An 18,946-nucleotide genomic window follows, 5' to 3' on the forward strand; every position below is an offset into this window, starting at 1 on the left:
CCCCCCTCCTGCTCCAGGATATTTTGTCATTTTTCAGCCTGCTGCATTAACCTGCTTCTACTTCTTGGTTTCATCTTGTGAGCTTTTTGAATAATGAGTGATCCGAAGGACGCTTCAAAATAATTAGGAACTGGAGTCTGATGACTGCGTTCACATTTTGCCGTCATTAGCAGGGAATTTTAATTTAGGGATGTGTTCGGTATGGCTTGAATTCACTGTTTTTGTCCAATCACAACCTTGAATTCCTGTCGATACTAATATCATCCAGATGTAGTAAGACATTTTTAAATCTCTTTTTAACAACTAAATCCTGCTAAACATTTAAAAATGTTGTGCTGCCGCTAACTAAATATGACCAATGTGATGCTAACTGTGAGAGAAGTTAAAAACGGACATTCATTGTCGTGGTATTGTGACCAAAGATACCTCCAAAAGCAACATTAAATCACCAAATGCAGCTGAGGATAGTCTAAGAGTATAAGTAGAAGTATACAGAATGATTGCTGAAGCTTTATTTGTCTCCTTTTGCTGTTTACAGCTGGCGTATGCTAATGCTAACTTGCGTAGTAGCTGACGACATGGCTAATGACTTGCATCGCACAACCCCCATGGAAAACTTAGGGCCTTTTCTGCGTCGAGTGTTGTTTATGAGTTTCCTCCCACAGTCCAAAAACATGCAGAGGTTAAATTGGACGCTTTACTTTGACCGTAGGTGCGAGTGTGAGGGTGAATTTTGAATATTTAATCTGGTGATTTTCAGACTGATACCGAGTTCAAGGTTCCATGCTCCAGCATGGAAAAGTATGGAATTTAAGTTGAGTAATTTCCAGGTCTGGATAAGTATGGAAAAGGGGGAAAAAAGTATGGAAAAATGTTTGTGTTGTTTCCAGACTATTATCTCACTTTCTAAAATTAAATATATTATCAAAACAAGTTACTAACGCAACATAGCTTATCTGTAGATGATATGAAACTTATCAAGCTGGCTGTAGAATGGTGTCGAGTTACCATGGTTACTGTTACTGTCTTTATTTATTTCACTTTATCGAACCAGCCACCGATTGTTGGCCGCGACAGTGTCATGGGTCGATGCTAGTTTTCCAAGGGCTGGCTTCATGAAAAATGAGTGAAGGATTTTAAAACCATTTATTTACATAATAAGCATCTAACAATTGGTATTCAGATGTTTAATATTGACTGAAAAATCCTCAGAGAATTCTGGAAAAGTATGGAATTTTGAAATGGAAAATGTGTAGGAACTCTGAGTGTTGTATCGCTTGTCCCTAATTCCAATATTTTTAAATGAAACTATGAATTGTGATTGACTATGAGTAGCTCTAGGTTTCATTCTAGCTTCTCATCTCCATCTTCTCTCTCTGTACTAGACCAGCATGGCCACTTGTTCCTGATGCATGCTCCCTCTTTGGATTCATCCCACTGACAACTACAGAGCCCATCAAACCCTCCTGTCCTGTCCCTCACTGCTCCTCACTGTCCTCTACTGTGTCCTCGTCTTCTTTCTTCCACTGTTGTCTAGTTGAGATCAGGGCTGAACAACTAACTCATTTTTTTAAAATTGCAATGGCTGCAGTTTAATTGTTCAATATTTGATGTTGTTCTATGTTCTTAGCAAAGTTCAAAAGTTTGGGGTCACCTATATAATTTTGTTTGTGTTTGTGTCCATTAAAAGTCAGACTTTTATTCATCAAAAGAGTTGCTAAATGAATAGAAAATATAGTCAAGACATTGACAAGATTAGAAATAATGATTTTTATTCAAAATAACAATTTTGCCCTTTCGTCAATTCATATCCTTGACTCCTTGAATTTAGGGCATCTGCAATGTTTTACCATAATTCATTTGGTTGCAAAAAACAACTTGATCCCTACACTCTTAGAAATAAAAGTGCTAAATAGAACCATATAAGGTTCTTCAGCTTGTCCTCATAGGAGAACTCCTTTGGCTCCAGATAGAACCTTTTATAAAGGTTCCACCAAGAACCTTTTTAAAGGGTTCTCTGGATCAAAATGGTTCTTACTGGAACCATTAGTGTTACCAAGAACTCTTGAAAAACCCTTGTTTTTCAGAAGCAAATGGTTCCAGGTAGAACCTCCGCCCTTGTAGAAGGACCCTTTTGGAACCCTTATTTCTAAGAGCGTAGATGCGAATAAATCCTGCCCACTAGTCCTTTAATGTTCTAACACTCCATCATGTTTTGAATTTATTACACAACGAATATGGAACTTAAATAGCATTTGCAATTCCTCGATATTTCCGCACATCATTCAGCCCTAGGTGGTAGCAGACTTTTTTTTTTTAGCGTCATTTTACTCCCTGGTTTGTCATGAGAGGTCATCAAGGCCACTCTCAGCAGGGGGGCGACAGGCACAGTGAGACACAGGAAGTGGGTCCCAGCTCAGGTCATGGAGGCAGAAGCGAGGCAGCAGGGTCACAGAGGCGAGGGTTGAAGAAGGCCTTCGCCCAGTCAGAGCACCTCTCTCTCAGTAAAATGAGCCAGAACACCAGGGACAGCATGGGGGTTCTTGGCCAGGGGCTGAAACAGCTGTTCGGCCAGCAGCGCAAACACCTCTCTCACTCCGCCGTCCCGTCCTCATCTTCCTCCTCGTCTTCCTCCGTAGTGTCAGCAGGCGACACGTCCCCCTCTGCCCCCGAGGATGCCGCTGGGTCCTTCCGCGCTGACTCTGACCGCCTCTCTGCTCCTGTGGTTCCCTCTGCAGCTGGCCACGGCTCGGCGGCGGCTGCTGCTGCTGCTGCTGCAGGCATGATGAGGCGCGGGACCAGCCTGCAGAGCCGGCGCAGCAAAGGCTCGGGGTCTGGGAGCGGAGACCGCGATCCGCTCCTGAAAGGCAGTAGCCCGCAGGTGCGGCGCCGCCGCTATACCACCGATCCACAGCACTACATTAGCCGCCCGCGCTCCTCGTCCACGACGGACACCATCGCCTGGAGCCCTGGCCCTGTGAACACCGGCAGTGATGTGGTGCTGTCGTCGGGGTACCAGTCCACCGAGGAGACGGACAGGGTGAGTCACCATGACGCATGCAAACAAGAAAAAAGTTTATTTGATGTTCGAAGTTTTGATTTGTTTATTAGCGGTTTCATATATTTAGTGGACAGGTTATGCATTGTTGTTTGAAATGCAAAATACAGGATGATGAGCGTTTCTTGAAGTTGAGCAATTTTTTGTGCCACTTTTTTTCTGTTTTTATAACATACACTTCCGTTCAAAAGAGGTCATGTTTTTCCACCTGTGTCTGTTTGTTTGCCTCTCTGTGTTTGTTCATTTGCTTCATCATGAGAGAATAAACTAGTGAACAGATTTCACAAAACTCAGTGGAAGGATTGGGCCCAAACCATTCAGTTTTGGTGTTAATCTGCATTCTGGGCCTGGGCAAATTCAGTAATTAGCTTCGCCTAAGATTTCCCTGCAAAGAGAGGAGTTGTGTTTTTGTTCACGTTTGTGTGAAGCATCGCTGCTAAACACTTTAATATTGACTTTTAAAAGAGGAGCTCTTCTGTTTCTACTGCTGCAAATAACAATTATCTTCATAATCCGTTAATATGTACACTACCGTTCAAATGTTTGGGGTCACCTATACAGTTTTTGTTGTGTTTTCCATTAAAAGTCAGACTTTTATTCATCAAAAGAGTTGCAAAATGAATAGAAAAAATATTCAAGACATTGACAAGATTAGAAATAATGATTTTTATTCATTTATTTTTTTATTCCAAATAATCATCAGCTGTGCTATCATCATTGCACAAAGGTTTTCTAATCATCTAATAGCCTTCTAACGCCATTTGCAAACACAATGTACCATTAGAACACTGGAAATGGGCCTCTATACACCTGTGTACATATTCCATTAAAAACCAGACGTCTGCAGCTATACACTCTTAGAAATAAGGGTTCCAAAAGGGTTCTTCTACAAGGGCTGAGGTTCTACCTGGAAAACATTTGCTTCTGAAAAACTATTTCTCGAAGAAAGGGTTTTTCAAGGGTTCTTGGTAACACTGATGGTTCCAGTAAGAACCATTTTGATCCAGAGAACCCTTTAAACCCCTTTCCTGAATAAAGGGTTTTAAAAGAGTTCTTGGTGGAACCCTCCAAAAGGGTTCCAGGTAGGGTTCTCCTATGAGGACAAGCCGAAGAACCTTATATGGTTCTACTTAGCACTTTTATTTCTAAGAGTCTAGAATAGTCTTTTACCACATTCATTTAATGTTATATTCATTGAAAAAAAGTGCATTTCCTAGAAAAAAAATAAGGACATTTCTAAGTGACCCCAAACGATAGTGCATTGGCCAAAATAAATCATGTGTTAGCTAATGGAGGCCCTGACTTTGTAAGATTGGCATCAACGTCGGCCAAAGACTAACCCACTTCAGTCGATTCTAAAAACTTATAACAGATTAGACGCACATTTTGCAACAGTGTTGATTAAAATCAGTGCCGTCTTGGCTTCTTCCATTTGACAGATGGCTTCTTGTTTGAACAAGGCAGGTGCTAGCTTTAAATTCAGGTTTATTCACCATTTTTTGCATACGTGGCGAAACCTTTGGGGCGAAGCTGAGAATGCGATAAAGCCCACATGTAAACCGTGATACAACGTGGTGCTTTATAAAGTGAAATAGCACAACATTACGTTTCAGACAGAAGTGTTCTGTCCTAATCCTAATACAGAATGATCCGTGTCACCTTCTTTCCCTAATCTACTATCGTGACAACCCCTGCCATCACAGGCCGACTGATTTGCCGCCTCTTCTCAGTTACTCTTGTCAGGCCTTGTTTGTCAGTGAACAAGTCAAGACATTCACTCAGAAGCTGAGGCTCACTTTGATGCAACAATCCCTGCTGTTTGGGCCAAGAGCCCAGAGATCAGACTTTTACCCCCATCTGTCTGTCTGTCATCGTGACCTCAGTCTGAGTCTCAAAGATGCATTTGCTCGCAATCACACATTCATACGGAATAAGATCATGTTAAAGCTCCAGTGTGGAACCTCTGTGTCTCTGTAAGTAATTCCATTTTCAGTATGGGACAATATTATTGGGAGAACATAGAACCATTACAGTAGTGGAACCCTTCATAGGGACTTCTTGGCGTTTTTAGCCGTCGCTGTTTGACGCCGTCTCACTTTACTTGTTTCACTACAGACTGAAAACACACAGAGCTTAATCAGCTTTGTGTGAACTCATAATTTGACTAGAGGTGGAAAAGAGTACTAAAATAGTATACTCAAGTAAAAGTACCAATACTTTGATGAAATATTACTCAAGTAGAAGTAAAAGTAGTCATCTGAAAATGTACTCGAGAAGAAGTAAAAAGTAGTTCATTTGAAATGTACTTTTAAGTAAAAGTTACTTAGTTACTTTGCGTGGGGTGTGAGGGTAGTAGAAATATGACAAGGGCTCATCATTGGTCTGGTTCTGGTGTATATTTTCCCCCTATATTTCTTCTTTGTGCTGAATTTTTATTTTTACCCAGTAACTGATAGGATTTATAAAGTACAATACTTGAGTCAATACGTGAATGGGCGGTATGACCAAAAATATATATCACGGTATTTTTCAAAATTCTAATGGTTTCCTGATGGTATTTTTTTTTCATGCATAATCAGGTGTTCACAGCATTTTCTACTGGTTGAGAACAGAATTACTGCAGTAGATTCATTTAGGATGGCCTATTTTACTGTCATGGATACTCTAGAATAACTCCACAGTAGTACAGGTTCACATGGCCCCAGAAAAGTATGCTGTAATACGTACTCAAGTAAAATACAAAATCCTGATTTTAAATTGTACTTAAAAAATACAAACTACACAAAAAAAGTATTCAATACAGTAACTTGAGTAAATGCATTTTGTTACTTTGCACTTCTGAATTTGACTGAACGGTTTGAATGTGACGGACATTTGTTTGTATATTTAAAGTTATGCTGAACTTTGAGTGGTCAGGACTAGTTCCTGCAATCATTCATCCCATTCATACATCCCTTCATAACATGCTTCCAGTTATCATGAAAAGCTTTATTGTTATTTTTGAAGGCTGTACCTGTATTCCGTGCTGCAGTTTGATCCGTCTGCCACCAGAGGTCGCTGTCGGCTCAGCTAAACCTGCTGGGAGCGGTTCACAGAGGCGCTGGTTCTCGGTTCATGTGGAGGTTGTGTTTGCATTTACACAGAGAGAGAGAGAGAGCCTCGTTGTCAAGGTTGATGAAATAACCACCGACTCTGAATCAGTGTGTTTGAATGTGAGTGAAGATTCAATGAAAAGCTTTAATACGAAACAAATGAAGTAAACGTAGACGTTATTGTATTCATTAGTCATGTATAAATGACCTCACCTGTTCTAATGAACAGGAAGAGACTTAAACCTCTGTCTCATCATGACATCACAGTCCTGTCTTTGTACAGGAACACAGCAGGTCACCGAGGCAGTCGCCGTGGTTATGTCGAAATGTGCTATCTACACCCCTGTGCCTGTCTTTTGTTGCTATAGCAACTGTGTGTTTGACCTTGGAGGTGTGGTCTCCTGCTGTTAGTGGATAGTTTGTCTGAATTAAATATTCTTTCTTTCCTCCTTCCTTCCTTCCTTCCTGCCTTCACCCCCCCGTGCTGTATTCTTCCTCTTCCCCTCCCTCTCACTAGAGAGTGAGTATAGACAGTCAGCTGCTCCCTCCTCCTCCTCCTCCTCCTCCTCCTCCTCCTCCTCTCCCATCTCCCTCCTCCACCTCCTCCTCCCTCCTCACCCCACCCTTTGCCCTATACTGACAGGAAGCAGGAGGCAACCTTGGTGTGTCCTACAATGAGTTAGAGCTGAGCATTAGTTGTGTGTGTGTGTCTGTGTGCGTGTCTGTGTGTGTTATCAGTAGTGCTATCAGAAGAGGATGTGCAGGGGTGTGTGTGTGTGACTGTAAAACCTCAAGACGATCTATACTGCATGTGTGTGTGTGTGTGTGTGTGTGTGTGTGTGGAGGAAATCATTTGTGCACTCAGAGCCATGTGGTGTGTGAGCATCTTGTGTGACTGACTGTGTGTGTGTGTGTGTGTGTGTGTGTGTGTGTGTGTGTGTGTGTGTGTGTGTGTGTGTGTGTGTGTGTGTGTGTGAGTGAGCTCTCTTCTCATTCACCCCACTTTTCTTTCTCCTCCTCCTCCTCCTCCTTGTTTGTGTTTGTACAGTAGACGCGATGGAGTAGAAATGTGTGCGCACATGGCTGTTTGGTGTGTGTCGTACAGTATGTGAGCGCTGTGTGTGTGTGTACTTTTCTTTGGTGGAATATGAGTGGGGAGGAGTAGAAAAGGGGGGGTCTCCAGCTGTGGCTGTGACACTCAGTCAGTCAGGATGGTGCAGCGCTTCAGTCTCCGTAGACAGTACTCCAAGGTAAGCGCCAATCGCTAAAATTATTAAAACCACGTCTGGTGTTTTTTCATCTCCATACTTTCCTAAAAAAAATGTCTGCAAAGATGAAGCTTTTGCATATTCTTTTTTTCTTTCTTTGGTGTTTTACGCCACGTGTGTGTGTGTGTTTGATTGCTCCATCTCTGGTTTAAAATTGGCTCTGTCGTCATGCTCTGATGCTCTGAAAACAGCGAAGTGACCTGGCGTTTGAAAACTGGGGAGAAAGAAAGGCTTGAAGCATTTGAGCCATTCTTTAGGTAAAAAAAATGCAGTTTAAACTGTTTTAAAACAGAAAAAAAGATAAATAACCCAGCAGGAAAAAAAAGTTAGAATGATACAAGGACGTTCAACAAATAAAAATAAACCCTTCTCACACACTAATGTCAATAAAATCACAATAACGGTCATAAAAAATACTAGAACTGAAACATTTAATCGATTATTAATCGATTACTAAATAAATCGTATTATGGGATGGCACATAATAGTAGTTTCGGTGATTGGACAAAATGCGGCGAAAACGTCACTTCCACAGAAGCTCAGCTTCTCTCTGAGTCAATGGAGCAGTATACACTCTTAGAAATAAAAGTGCGAAGTGGAACCATATAAGGTTCTTCGATTTGTCCTCACAGGAGAACCCTTTTTGGTTCCACTTGGAACCTCAGCCCTTATAGAAGAACCCTTTTGGAACACCTTATTCCTAAGAGTGTAGAGCTGAAACTAAATTAATCGTTAACTATTTTGATCATCGATTAATCGGTTTGAAGCTTTTTTTCACGATTAAAACAAGATTTCTGATTGTTTTAGCTTCTTAAATGTGAATATTTTCTTCGTGTCTTTGCTCCACATGACAAAGAAATCATTAAAAGTGAATCATTTTTGGTTTGTGGACGAAAACAAGACATTGGAGAACATCGTCATTTCCAGGTTTGACAAACACTGATGAACATTTTCTGATATTGTATGGACCAAACGATTAATCGATTACGAAAAATTATCAATGGTTGCAGCTCTAAAAAAAATACCTTACACTGGAGATGATAGTTAAGCTAGCTCAATACTGTAACTAAGCAGTCAACAGATAATCAGAGCCGTCACTTCAGGATGTTATGAGTAAATATAATCAGTAATATATGGATTATTGCTGACGGGGGAGCGTTTATGACTCATTCGTAATAACTCTGCACTGGTTATATGTGTCCCCTGGTGGTAGTTTGTAATAAAGTGAGTGAAGGTGCTGTGTGAAGACTGCAGCTGCTGCTCAACCTGTGGGATTAATCACAATTAGCTGCTGATTAGTTGACTGACTGACTACACCCTCCGTATTCATCTTTAGTGCATCTTGGCACAGACGTACAAACATAAACACAGTCTGAATCCAGACAGAGGATTGTGATATGGTCTGGTCTTTTGTCTCCTGAGGAACTGAGACACGGAGCCAGTAGTAAACACAGACTGCGAGATACAAAAATGTGTATTATTGACAGAAGCAAGGCAGGAAACGATGAAGAACAGAGGAGTAGCTTTTAGTGGGATATGAGATGGAGCAGAAGCCAAGTAGCCTCCAGGCTATAGACCTTTCTCTTCGTATCATTTTTTGGTTCTGGTGAGTGAGTGAGAAAGTCTGAAGAACATAACCTCCTCCAGGGCCTGTCTGAAGATGCCCACACTAACCTTGACCCCGTCTGTGGAGGGATGCTGGGAAATATTGGGGGGAAAAAAAGAAAAAGGACCCAGTCTCTATCCTTGAGGCCACGTCTCCACATGTCCACCTGTCTCCCTGCCCATCCTTTGTCTTCTCTTATCATTCTTTGTTGTCAATCAGTAAGTTTAGATGACGTAAAATCCTATTTTTTATGATACACGGTCTGCTAGTCTGTCTGGAATTGTTCTAAATTGACTTTCTGCGTGGAGTTTGTTCTCCAGGTTCTCCGGCTTCCTCCCACAGTCCAAAAACATTTAATATGGGGATAAAGGTCAATTGGACTCTAGATTGACCGTAGGTGTGAATGTGAGAGTGAATGGTTGAATGTTTGTTTTTAGTGCCTCTGTTTTTAAAGTTTATCGTTACTTTAGAGACTCATTTTAGCTGCGTAACCACGGAGACCCCTCAAGCCTTCATAGTTTTCCGTTGTGGTGCAGGATACGCACTGCAATTTCCCGCCCGATCAGTAGGGGTTGCTACGCAAGGTTGTTGTGCTTCTGGCTACAGTGAGCAATGGTGTCCGAGAGAGAACGACTGTTGTTGTTGCAGCTGAATAACATTGAAACACAGATACTTTTGATACAAAAATAAAGACGTGAAAGACTGAGGGGACGTGTCTGGAGGTGGTGTATACGTCTATTAAATGTACCAAGACTGATGGCAGGCCAATTTAACAGTCCTATTGGACCGATGACCGACGAAGAAACCCACTTCAGGTACTTTCTGAATGTCGCCTGGCAAATTTGATGAACTTCTACGGCGTGCGCTACCTCATATTAATCATCAGGGCACCCACCGCATGCCCGTTGATGCCGCCCAGAGACTGGCTGAGGACCAATCGCAGCCCTTGCCGTCTCCGTTGTCCCTTGACAGAGTGACGGACACTTAAGTGTGGATTATAAATTGAGCTTGAAACCCTGCGTTCTCAGCAGTCGCTGAACTGTTTGTTATGGAACTTTAGGGCTTCATAAACGAGGGAATGACGCAGATATGCAGTACCAAAAGCAGCGTTAATTGGAGCTCCTGGTCTATGTCGCCTTTAACACACCCAGATACTTCTTCTATTCTTCTTCTGGTCGGACCCCAAATTGGCTCAGGTCTTTGACCCCGGAAATGATAGAAGCCAATGTTAAGGAGAATAACGGAGAAAACGGCAAGAAAACCAATGGCGAAAAACAGAAATCTACATTCAATTATCTCACCAGAGGTCATAATTACTCACACTTATGAAGAAGAACACCATCCTTTTTGATATGTGAAGGCCACCAGAGTTACCTGATGCAAGTGGGAAATTGGAGGGTTTAGTGTGTATTGGTCTTAAGCTGAGGATCAGGCTGGTTCTTATTCCTGATAATCCTATGTTCCATCATTTGGTCTAAAATGGCAGTAACTTGTTAAAAAAAGCAGATTTTAACTACAGACGGCTGATGTTGTGTAGACAGGAGGTGTCAAATATCACCTGCTCCCCTGAGGCTTGTTCTGTGCCTGTTAGTTTAACATCTCTCACTTCTTCAGGCTCCTGACAATATCCCTATAAAACATCATCTGTGCCCTTTGACACAGAGTCATGTTCAGGGGTCATCATGTTCATCATGTGTTCACGAGCAGGTTCTGCAGATTCATTATCAAGTCTAGTCTTCAAACCCCAGCAGCAGCAGCAGCAGCAGATTAGCCTGCAGTCACAGTGTACACAGTCACAGGAGCACGCAGTCGAACCAGTGTCAAATCAAACAACTGAGTTTCGATTGACTTTCAGGAGACAGAGACGTGTTGGGCGATAAGGCCGTGTGCTCTCATTTAGCTCTCAGCTCCTACTTATGTCATCCCTTTGCTGTGTTTACCAACTATCAGGCCGTAGCAAAGTGTTTTGCAGGCGCTGTGTGCGTGCTGCTGTCACGAGAGTTATGGGCACTAACAGTGAGCTCTTATTTCAGCTTCTCAGTCAGATGAGGAATGGGTGGCGGATCGAGCGGCTTGTGGTTTCACTGACTGACTTTCAGGGGAGTCATCGTCGCTTTTCTCATGCACCATTAAGTCATTTCCACTTCCTGTTATTTTTTTTCTCCCTTCACCTTCTCACCCTCATCTCTTCTCAACGACACGTGTCAATATTTTCCTTTTTCTTGCCTCCTTTTCACAGTCGGGCCATTAAACCATCAAACCCAGTCTGTGTGAGTCATTGATCTGCAGGGCAAACACCACTTATCAATGGTGATTTAACGCACAATAGATGTTCTGTTCTGTCGTAGCTTGCATCACTTCCTACACATGGTGTGCGCTCATGTGTTGTTGTTGTTGTTTTTAGTAGTAATCTGAGGGAAAATGACACCGTTTTTTGTCGAAAGACATTCCCCTCATTTGCCGTTTTAATGGCCGTGTCAAGTCATTCATGTGTTTCGTTGGGTGGACACAGAGGATCATACTATTCTCCTTCTCTGGGGGTGGGAATTTCCCGGTGCCTCACCATTCAGTTCCGTAACGATTGAGGGAGCTGCTGTTTCATCATAAAACCACTTCACGGCTTAGAGACTGCCTTTCCTCTGCCATCTCCCTCGTGTGTGTCCACTCGTATGACCGCGGGGTAGGTTACCCATCTCCATGGCAACGGGATGATGTTTAAGGAGGGCCAATGTGCTCAGATGTAGACCGTCTGATATCACCGCCACAGCAGTTTAGCAGTTTAAGTCCAAATTCAACCACTTTGTGCTCAATATGACTGAAATAAGCCCCGTTATTGAAGCTACAGTAACATCATTTATATGGTGCAATTGTCAAGCAAAACTATCAGACCTGACTGACTGAGTGTGTGTGTGTTTGTGTGTTTATTAAGCAGTGGTGCATGGACAGGCACTTATTTGAGCACTATTTACCTCTGAACCTTCTCACTTTGCCGTGCAAACACAGCTTTCTTGCTTTGCGAGCATAATGTTGCTCGCTCAATATGAAACGTATCACTTCCTGTGCGCAGGGCAGGAATGTTTCTGTATCACACGAAATGAAAAACACAGCTGTTCTGAGAAACGCAGGCGTTGAATCAGTGAATCAGCGGCGTGTGAACATATTCGACAGTGACATTCGTCGATGACAGAGCTACGCAAATAAACAAACAAAAAAGACAAATACAAAATGAAAATAGAACCCTTTGATTTAGATGGGTGATGTTGACAGACATTTTGTACAATTATGTGGATTTATCACCTGAGAAAAGTGAGCGTTTGTCAGTTAACAAACCTCACTGAGACTCCGACAGAGTGAATATATTCACCGTAAAACTGCTTGTGGACTGTTGTTGAATCCAGAGCAGATCCTTGAATTATCTTTTGTTTTCCAGGCCTGTGTGTGTTTGTGTTTGTGTGTTTGTGTGAACATGTGCTTGTGTGTTTGAACTCTGCCCAACTGTTTGTAGTGTGGCCCCGGCATGTTTAATTAGGCTGTTGAATATTCATGTGATTACACACACACACACATACAGGCCAACGCCCCTCTTTCAGTGCTGGGTGCTACACAAACACACACACACACACATACACACACATTCTGGTTTCACAGTTGATGCATAACAAGTCATTCTGCGGTTGAAACCATTAAGGCGGCGATGATGGGAGGAGGGTTTTTGAGATAATGGCTCAAAAATGAGATGAGGCCGAGGAATATTTTAAAGATAATTGAAAGTCTGTGTGTGTGTGTGTGTGTGTGTGTGTGTGTGTGTGTGTGTGTGTGTGTGTGTGTGTGTGTGTGTGTGTGTGTGTGTGTGTGTGTGTGTGTGTGTGTGTGTGTGTGTGTGTGTGTGTGTGTGTGTGTGTGTGTGTGTGTGTGTGTGTGTGTGTGTGTGTGTGTGTGTGTGTGTGTGTGTGTTCTTGTATGTGTGACCTCTTTAGGAGCTAAACCAAACCAAAATGAGGCAGAATCTCATTTCTAAGGAAAACTGGTTAAGTTTGTGGTGAGGTTATGGTTAGCCATTAGCTTGTTAAGGTTTAACAGTTGGTCAGGCTGTCCAAATAAATGGAAGTCAATGCCAGGTCAGCTGTGCAAACCTGTGTGTGTGTGTGCACCCTCTTGTCTTTCTATGCTTATGTGGACCACCCCCTGGCAAACCACCTTTTTTGTGGGGACATTTTTCCTTGTGGGGACATTATGTCTGGTCCCAACAAGGAATGATCTCCTTTGACCCCAATGGATGATCTGTCAAAGTTTGAGCACAGAGGTCCTCATAGACTTAGAAAACTCAGACGTGTGTGTGTGTGATTGTGTCAGTCAACAGGATGAATAAAGTCATTGGGAAAGAAAGAGGAAGATAAAGCCCTGAGGTTTAAGCCATTTCTCCCACTTAACCATCTTTATAGGTCTCTAAACGGGGCGTAATGAGGAAGGAGGCTGCTGCAGCTCCCTGTCTGCCTGTCGCTCTGATGCTATTAATAGACAGATGTCTGAACCAGAGCTGGTCATTTAAATTGGTTTTGAGGGGTTTCTCTACCTTCTTTCACTCTCTCTACACATGTTTTCCCATGTCTTGTTATGTGTTAAATAATAATCTGATTATTGTAATAAACGTATTTGCTATATTAATAACAAGTTATTGCACTATTTAGTGGGGCACAGTGGAGTCTGCAAGAGGTCATGTGCATGTGTGTGTCAGCACAGCAGCGAGTAACCATGGGTCATCCTTTGTGTATTTATTTTTGGCTTGCAGCTGGTCCTTCCTCTTTGTGTTTGTGTGTTTGTGTGAGTGAGAGAGGGAAAGGCGGAGAAGAGGACTTATGCATGCACACGACGTGTGTGTCTGTGCTGTTTTCTCAGCCGTTGCAGTTTCGTCAGTCAGTCGCTGAGGACGTTCTCGTCAACCTTGACCCACAATTCTGTTCCCCGTACACTCCAGAGGCTGCCGTGCGCTCGCGTTGACCGGGACAACTGTCAGGTCGTGGCAAACGCAGACTGCCATGCACCTTTCTGATGATATCGCCGTGTTTGTTTTTCATCTCCTCGCTCGTGTAGATTGTTTTCAAAAGGGAAATGGTTTATTGGGAGAGCAGAGGAAAGACAGGCAGACGGCTCATGCTCTCTCTCTCCCCTGCCACTCCCCTGCTCAGTCTCTGTCGTCTGTGCGATGCTGATGAATTATGGATGAAGCTATAGATCGCTGAGCTCAGCTCTGCTCCACTGACCCACTTAGAATACATGTGTGCGCACACACAGGTCACATTTAAATACATCCACCAGGGAAGTAGCGCGATACGTCCTCTATGCTAATAAACAGAATAAATTCCTCTCATTTTTGTGTCAGGCAGAAGAGAAAGAGTCATGTTTACATTGTCAAACTATTCCTCACATCCTGTCAACGATTCAAGTCCAGGGGGTCTGCAACCTGTGGGCCCGGGCCCGCCACTATCCGTGGGCCCGGGCCCGCCACTATCCGTGGGCCCGGGCCCGCCACTATCCGTGGGCCGGGCCCAGTCGGGCCCTTGATCAAGCAGTTGTGTTTTTTCTCCCTCGTCGTGTTAGCGTGGTATGATATAGCAGTGGTCCCCAACCTTTTTTGCTCCACGGAACGGTTTAATGTCAGGAAATATTTCCACGGACCGGTCCCCTAGCGCTCTCTGGTCGCTATGGTAACGCTTAAACATGCCTTCAAAATAAGATACTCAAAACAGCTGTAAACGTTTCATTAATGTTGATGTATTTGTTTCAACCGCTGAATGAAGCCTGTTGTTCATCAAAATCAGTATGCGCAAAGAGCGCGGGCGGGCCGGCGGTAGAGAGAGAGTAACGAGTAAATAAAACATTGTTCAGACCCCGATTATAAATAAAACGGAAATGTTATTTTTATTCAAGTTATTTATTCTTTCAGTGCGGCGCAGTACCAAACGACCCACGGACTGGTACTGGTCCGCGGCCCGGTGGTTGGGGACCGCTGTGTTAAAGCACGTCGTATTGATGGAAGGTGTAAAAACCTGCGGCTCCGAACGCATCATTTAAAAACCAGGAAGCGTATCGTCATTAGTAACATGTGCGTTCATGGAAGCGGATCTCAGCGGCTCTGTTATTGTTGTAAATTAGACTGTGGCAGCAGGTACAACAAGCTCCCGCTGTGGGGAGGACCTGAAGGTATGTGTACGGCTCACGTATTTAAAAAAAAAAAAAAAATGTCGGGTTTAAATCGGGCTCGAAATTACAGTTAATGTGTCGGGCCGGGCCGGGCTAGGACACCACTTGCACGGGCTCAGGTAGGGTCGGGCTAGGTCTAAGCTCTAGCCCTTCTGCAGTGGCTCCTTGTAGATGTGAATAAAAACATTTCTTTTTTTTAATTTTAATTTTAATTTTTCGGCTTTCAAAGTGAATACCTCTTAGGTCAAGGTGATAAACTAGAAAATCACTTCACCAAGGCAGCTCAGCCCCCCACAAAATAGTGATTATAAATAGTGATAGCGTCTACGCCATTTCCTGGAAATTTAATCCAAATCCGTCCGCAGCTTTTCGAGTTATGTTGCTAACAGACAGACAGACAACAAACTCAGGTCAATAAGTGTTTTAATGTTTCTTGCATTAGATCCATTGTCCCGTCCTTCTTTGGATCCAGGCAGGTTTTCTCAAGCAACTACATGAAATCCGAATATTGCTTTATTTATTTCAAAGTGGGTTACTTAAAAGCGGACCTAGATCGGAAGTTCCAACAATGTTTTTTAGTGTGTATCTGCGTCATTACCTTGTTTATGAAGCCCTGAAGGTTCAAAACAAACAGTTCAGCCACTGCTGAGAACGATGTGTTCTCGGGCTCAGCGAGATCTCTGAAAAAACCCGGTCCGGTTACGTAAACAACGGTTCTCCGGAACAGAGGATCGTCCTGCTCCAGATTTGAGTCTGAAATATCGTGGCTGGGGAACAGCGTCAGAAAAGACAGATTTCAATCAGCTTATTTACAGCAACTAGGAGGTTTTTGACCATAAAAACAAGTTAATGTATGTAAGTAGACCTCCATAACTCACATATATGTGCAACAGGACCACTCTATTTGACCTTTAAATGTCATTAATTCCCACAAACAATAGAAGGACTGGGTCTACATAATTAAATAAAAAAATAAAAAAATCCCTCTACTTTATACAAGTGTTCTTGTTATAGTTCTTAATGCATCAGACTGCCATTATAGTGTATATAGTTTATCTGTATAAAAAAACGTATGTGTTATGATCTTAATTTTATGGGTCAAAAATTTTATTTGGGTAGAGAGGGGACACAAATGACTCTTTCCATACTACATTTTGCACATCTTTGCTAATTCTATTCTCATTTTCTAGGTGTATTTTCACATTTTTAATTGTTTTCTAATCTTATATATTCTGTATTCTATTTCTTTTTGTCTCCATCACTGACTTCTGACCCCTGTCGTGAAAGTGAATTTCACCCCCGGTTTGGGATCAATAAAGTCTAAGCAAATCTTTTCTAATCTAATTTAATCTAATCTAATATGTTCCGCCGGTAAATTGCTTCTAGATCTTGGAAACAATACAGTATAATTGTTTTCGAGCGGGTAAATTACATCAGGTTGAAAATGATTCACCATCATACCGTCCAAAAAAAAAAAAAAGCACTTGCTCATCTCCCATCTTTTCTAATCTCTTGTCATGATTTTTTTTTTTTTTTATCATGAGCTAAACTGTCCTCCCTTCCTCCCCTGCTCGTATTATCTGCCCACAAAGCAGCTGTGTGCCTTTAATCTGACTCCCACACTTAGATAGTGCGTTAGATAGAGGGCTGCGTGTCGACGTCAGGAGAAGGAGAATCATACAAACAAACAAACAAACAGGAGTTTTCTGACAGGAAGTATGTCAGGAAACACTATGTCAGCGGATGAGTAAGAGTCAACTGTCCATACGGCACATGATAAACATCATGTGATATATGTAGAGGTTTAGCTCCCTCTGCTGGATGATAGGCTGAATTGTAGTCAGTTGCTTGTGCTATATCGTCCCCGTTTTCCTATGCACAGTAAAGACACTGTATATACACCCACCAGCCTCTTTATTAGGCACACATGACACCTAATAAACCGTGTATAAGGTCGCTGAAATCGTCCTTTATTTTCCATCGTCATGTTTGGACCATCTCTAAATGTGGCTGCCCAGCGATTGGCTGATTAGATATTTGTGTCCCTGATAAAGTGGTATTTGATTTTGAGCTGATTTATTTCAGGATGGTATGCACGTATAAAATACCCTGTAGAGCCCAAACCATTAAATAATTTACCAAAAAATCAAAATTTGAAACTGGAGCCTTTATTGGTCCTTCTGAACAAACAAACAAAAAATGTTCAAATATCAATTTCCATATAGGAGTTTTAATTTGTATCATTTTTGATACAGCGGGTCACAAAGCTTTTTTTTCTTGAACAAAACCAACAAAAATAATGCAGCAATGGAACTGGCAGGGTGGAAGTCTGGAAGACATAACATTTTAGTTATTTTTACTCATTTTGCGGTTCGCAACCTTTTTAATTTTATACATCAGGTTTTTCAGGGAAGAAAATGGTCACACTGCTCACGCGGAGGGATCAAAAACATATAACATATGGTACGTTTGGCGTTAGAGGGTTAAATAAAATGAGAAGTTTTGGCAGATTTAGCAATAAGCTAATTCCAATCTGTAGCCCTAAATTACAAGACATATAAAATAGAACATAGAACAATGTAAAGTAAAAAAAATAAAACATTTAAAATGGACAACATAGAGCGTCCATACCTAAGCAATAACAGACACATTAAGTCCAGCAGGAGAGGTTTTCTCAGGAAGTAAAATTGGATATCATATAATATAATTAGCTTCTTGTGATGCTCAATGTTGCATATTGCACCTTTAATTGTGGCTGTATTCCAGTCACTGATGTGCGGTATCATCAGATTATTACGTGCAGAGACTTGGAAATTAGAGTCAGTGGATAATTCCCATGGGGGTAATGTGTCCGTACATAATAGCTGTGCAGCGCTGATGGTAACTTCCTATTAGCCAAAATGCCATTTCATCATTATCTGTCCTTATGTGATGAAATGCTGTGCATCCTAATGCCTAATTCACACCATGGAAGTAACAGTAACCAGACCCCAGACCTCATCTAGTGAGTCTGCTTCAAAGTGGGAAGTGAAGTCAACCAGGGGTCACTATGTGTGGTATGATGTTTGGGTGGAGAGGAGGTGCCAGAGCAAATCATCTTTCAGAGCCTCTGAAAAGCTGGGACGTTTTGTTCTAGATTCTCTTCCTGTGTATGAATAGGCTGGCATTATTATTATTTTATTTTTTTTTGGGCTTGCTTACTACCCTGTGGTTCTCTTGGCATTGTACAGCATCAAGTGCCCTGCTTGTGCCCTTTCTGTTTCCACGTTGCGTAACTAGGATGGGCTGAGTGTAAACACAAGCGGCTCCAACAAATTAAAACCATTATCAGCGGACAAACAATGACACCGTCATTTGTCTCGTACGTGTACACAAACAGCCGCGGGCCGGATATAGCAAAGCAAAGCCCTACAGGTTATGACCAAGCCAATATTGTTTAGATAGACAATGACATAAATTAGATTGTGTCACTTTTTATGACATAAGCCATAATACTTTTCAGTGAGTGACAGTCATTGTCAGAATATCCCATTGTTATGATCATGAGATGTTTTCAAATTTGTCATTTTTGAGCACCAAAAACATATACTACATACATAACAACGTACATATACTCAACAAAAATATAAACGCACAAACTTGAAATGGCGAACAAAAATAGAATGTCATGACATTTGCGCATGCATTTGTTTATGGAATGATTTGTTTTGCTCAAACGTCG

At 42.1% G+C, this 18,946-nt stretch overlaps 1 protein-coding gene across 1 annotated transcript in view; it reads left to right on the forward strand.

The window, feature by feature from the left end:
* Positions 1 to 2,494: 2,494 nt before the first annotated feature.
* The window catches only part of tmcc1a (transmembrane and coiled-coil domain family 1a), a 42,940-nt gene continuing 26,488 nt past the window's right edge, over positions 2,495 to 18,946 (forward strand). Inside the window, exon 1 of the mRNA XM_083895705.1 lies at positions 2,495 to 3,040. Within this exon, the coding sequence (XP_083751831.1) occupies positions 2,510 to 3,040 (531 nt within the window). The 5' untranslated portion in view covers positions 2,495 to 2,509. The remainder of the gene's footprint in view (positions 3,041 to 18,946) is intronic.

The sequence above is a fragment of the Microchirus variegatus genome, assembly GCF_963457635.1.
Source record: "Microchirus variegatus genome assembly, chromosome: 9".
NCBI classification, from domain to species: Eukaryota; Metazoa; Chordata; class Actinopteri; order Pleuronectiformes; family Soleidae; genus Microchirus; species Microchirus variegatus.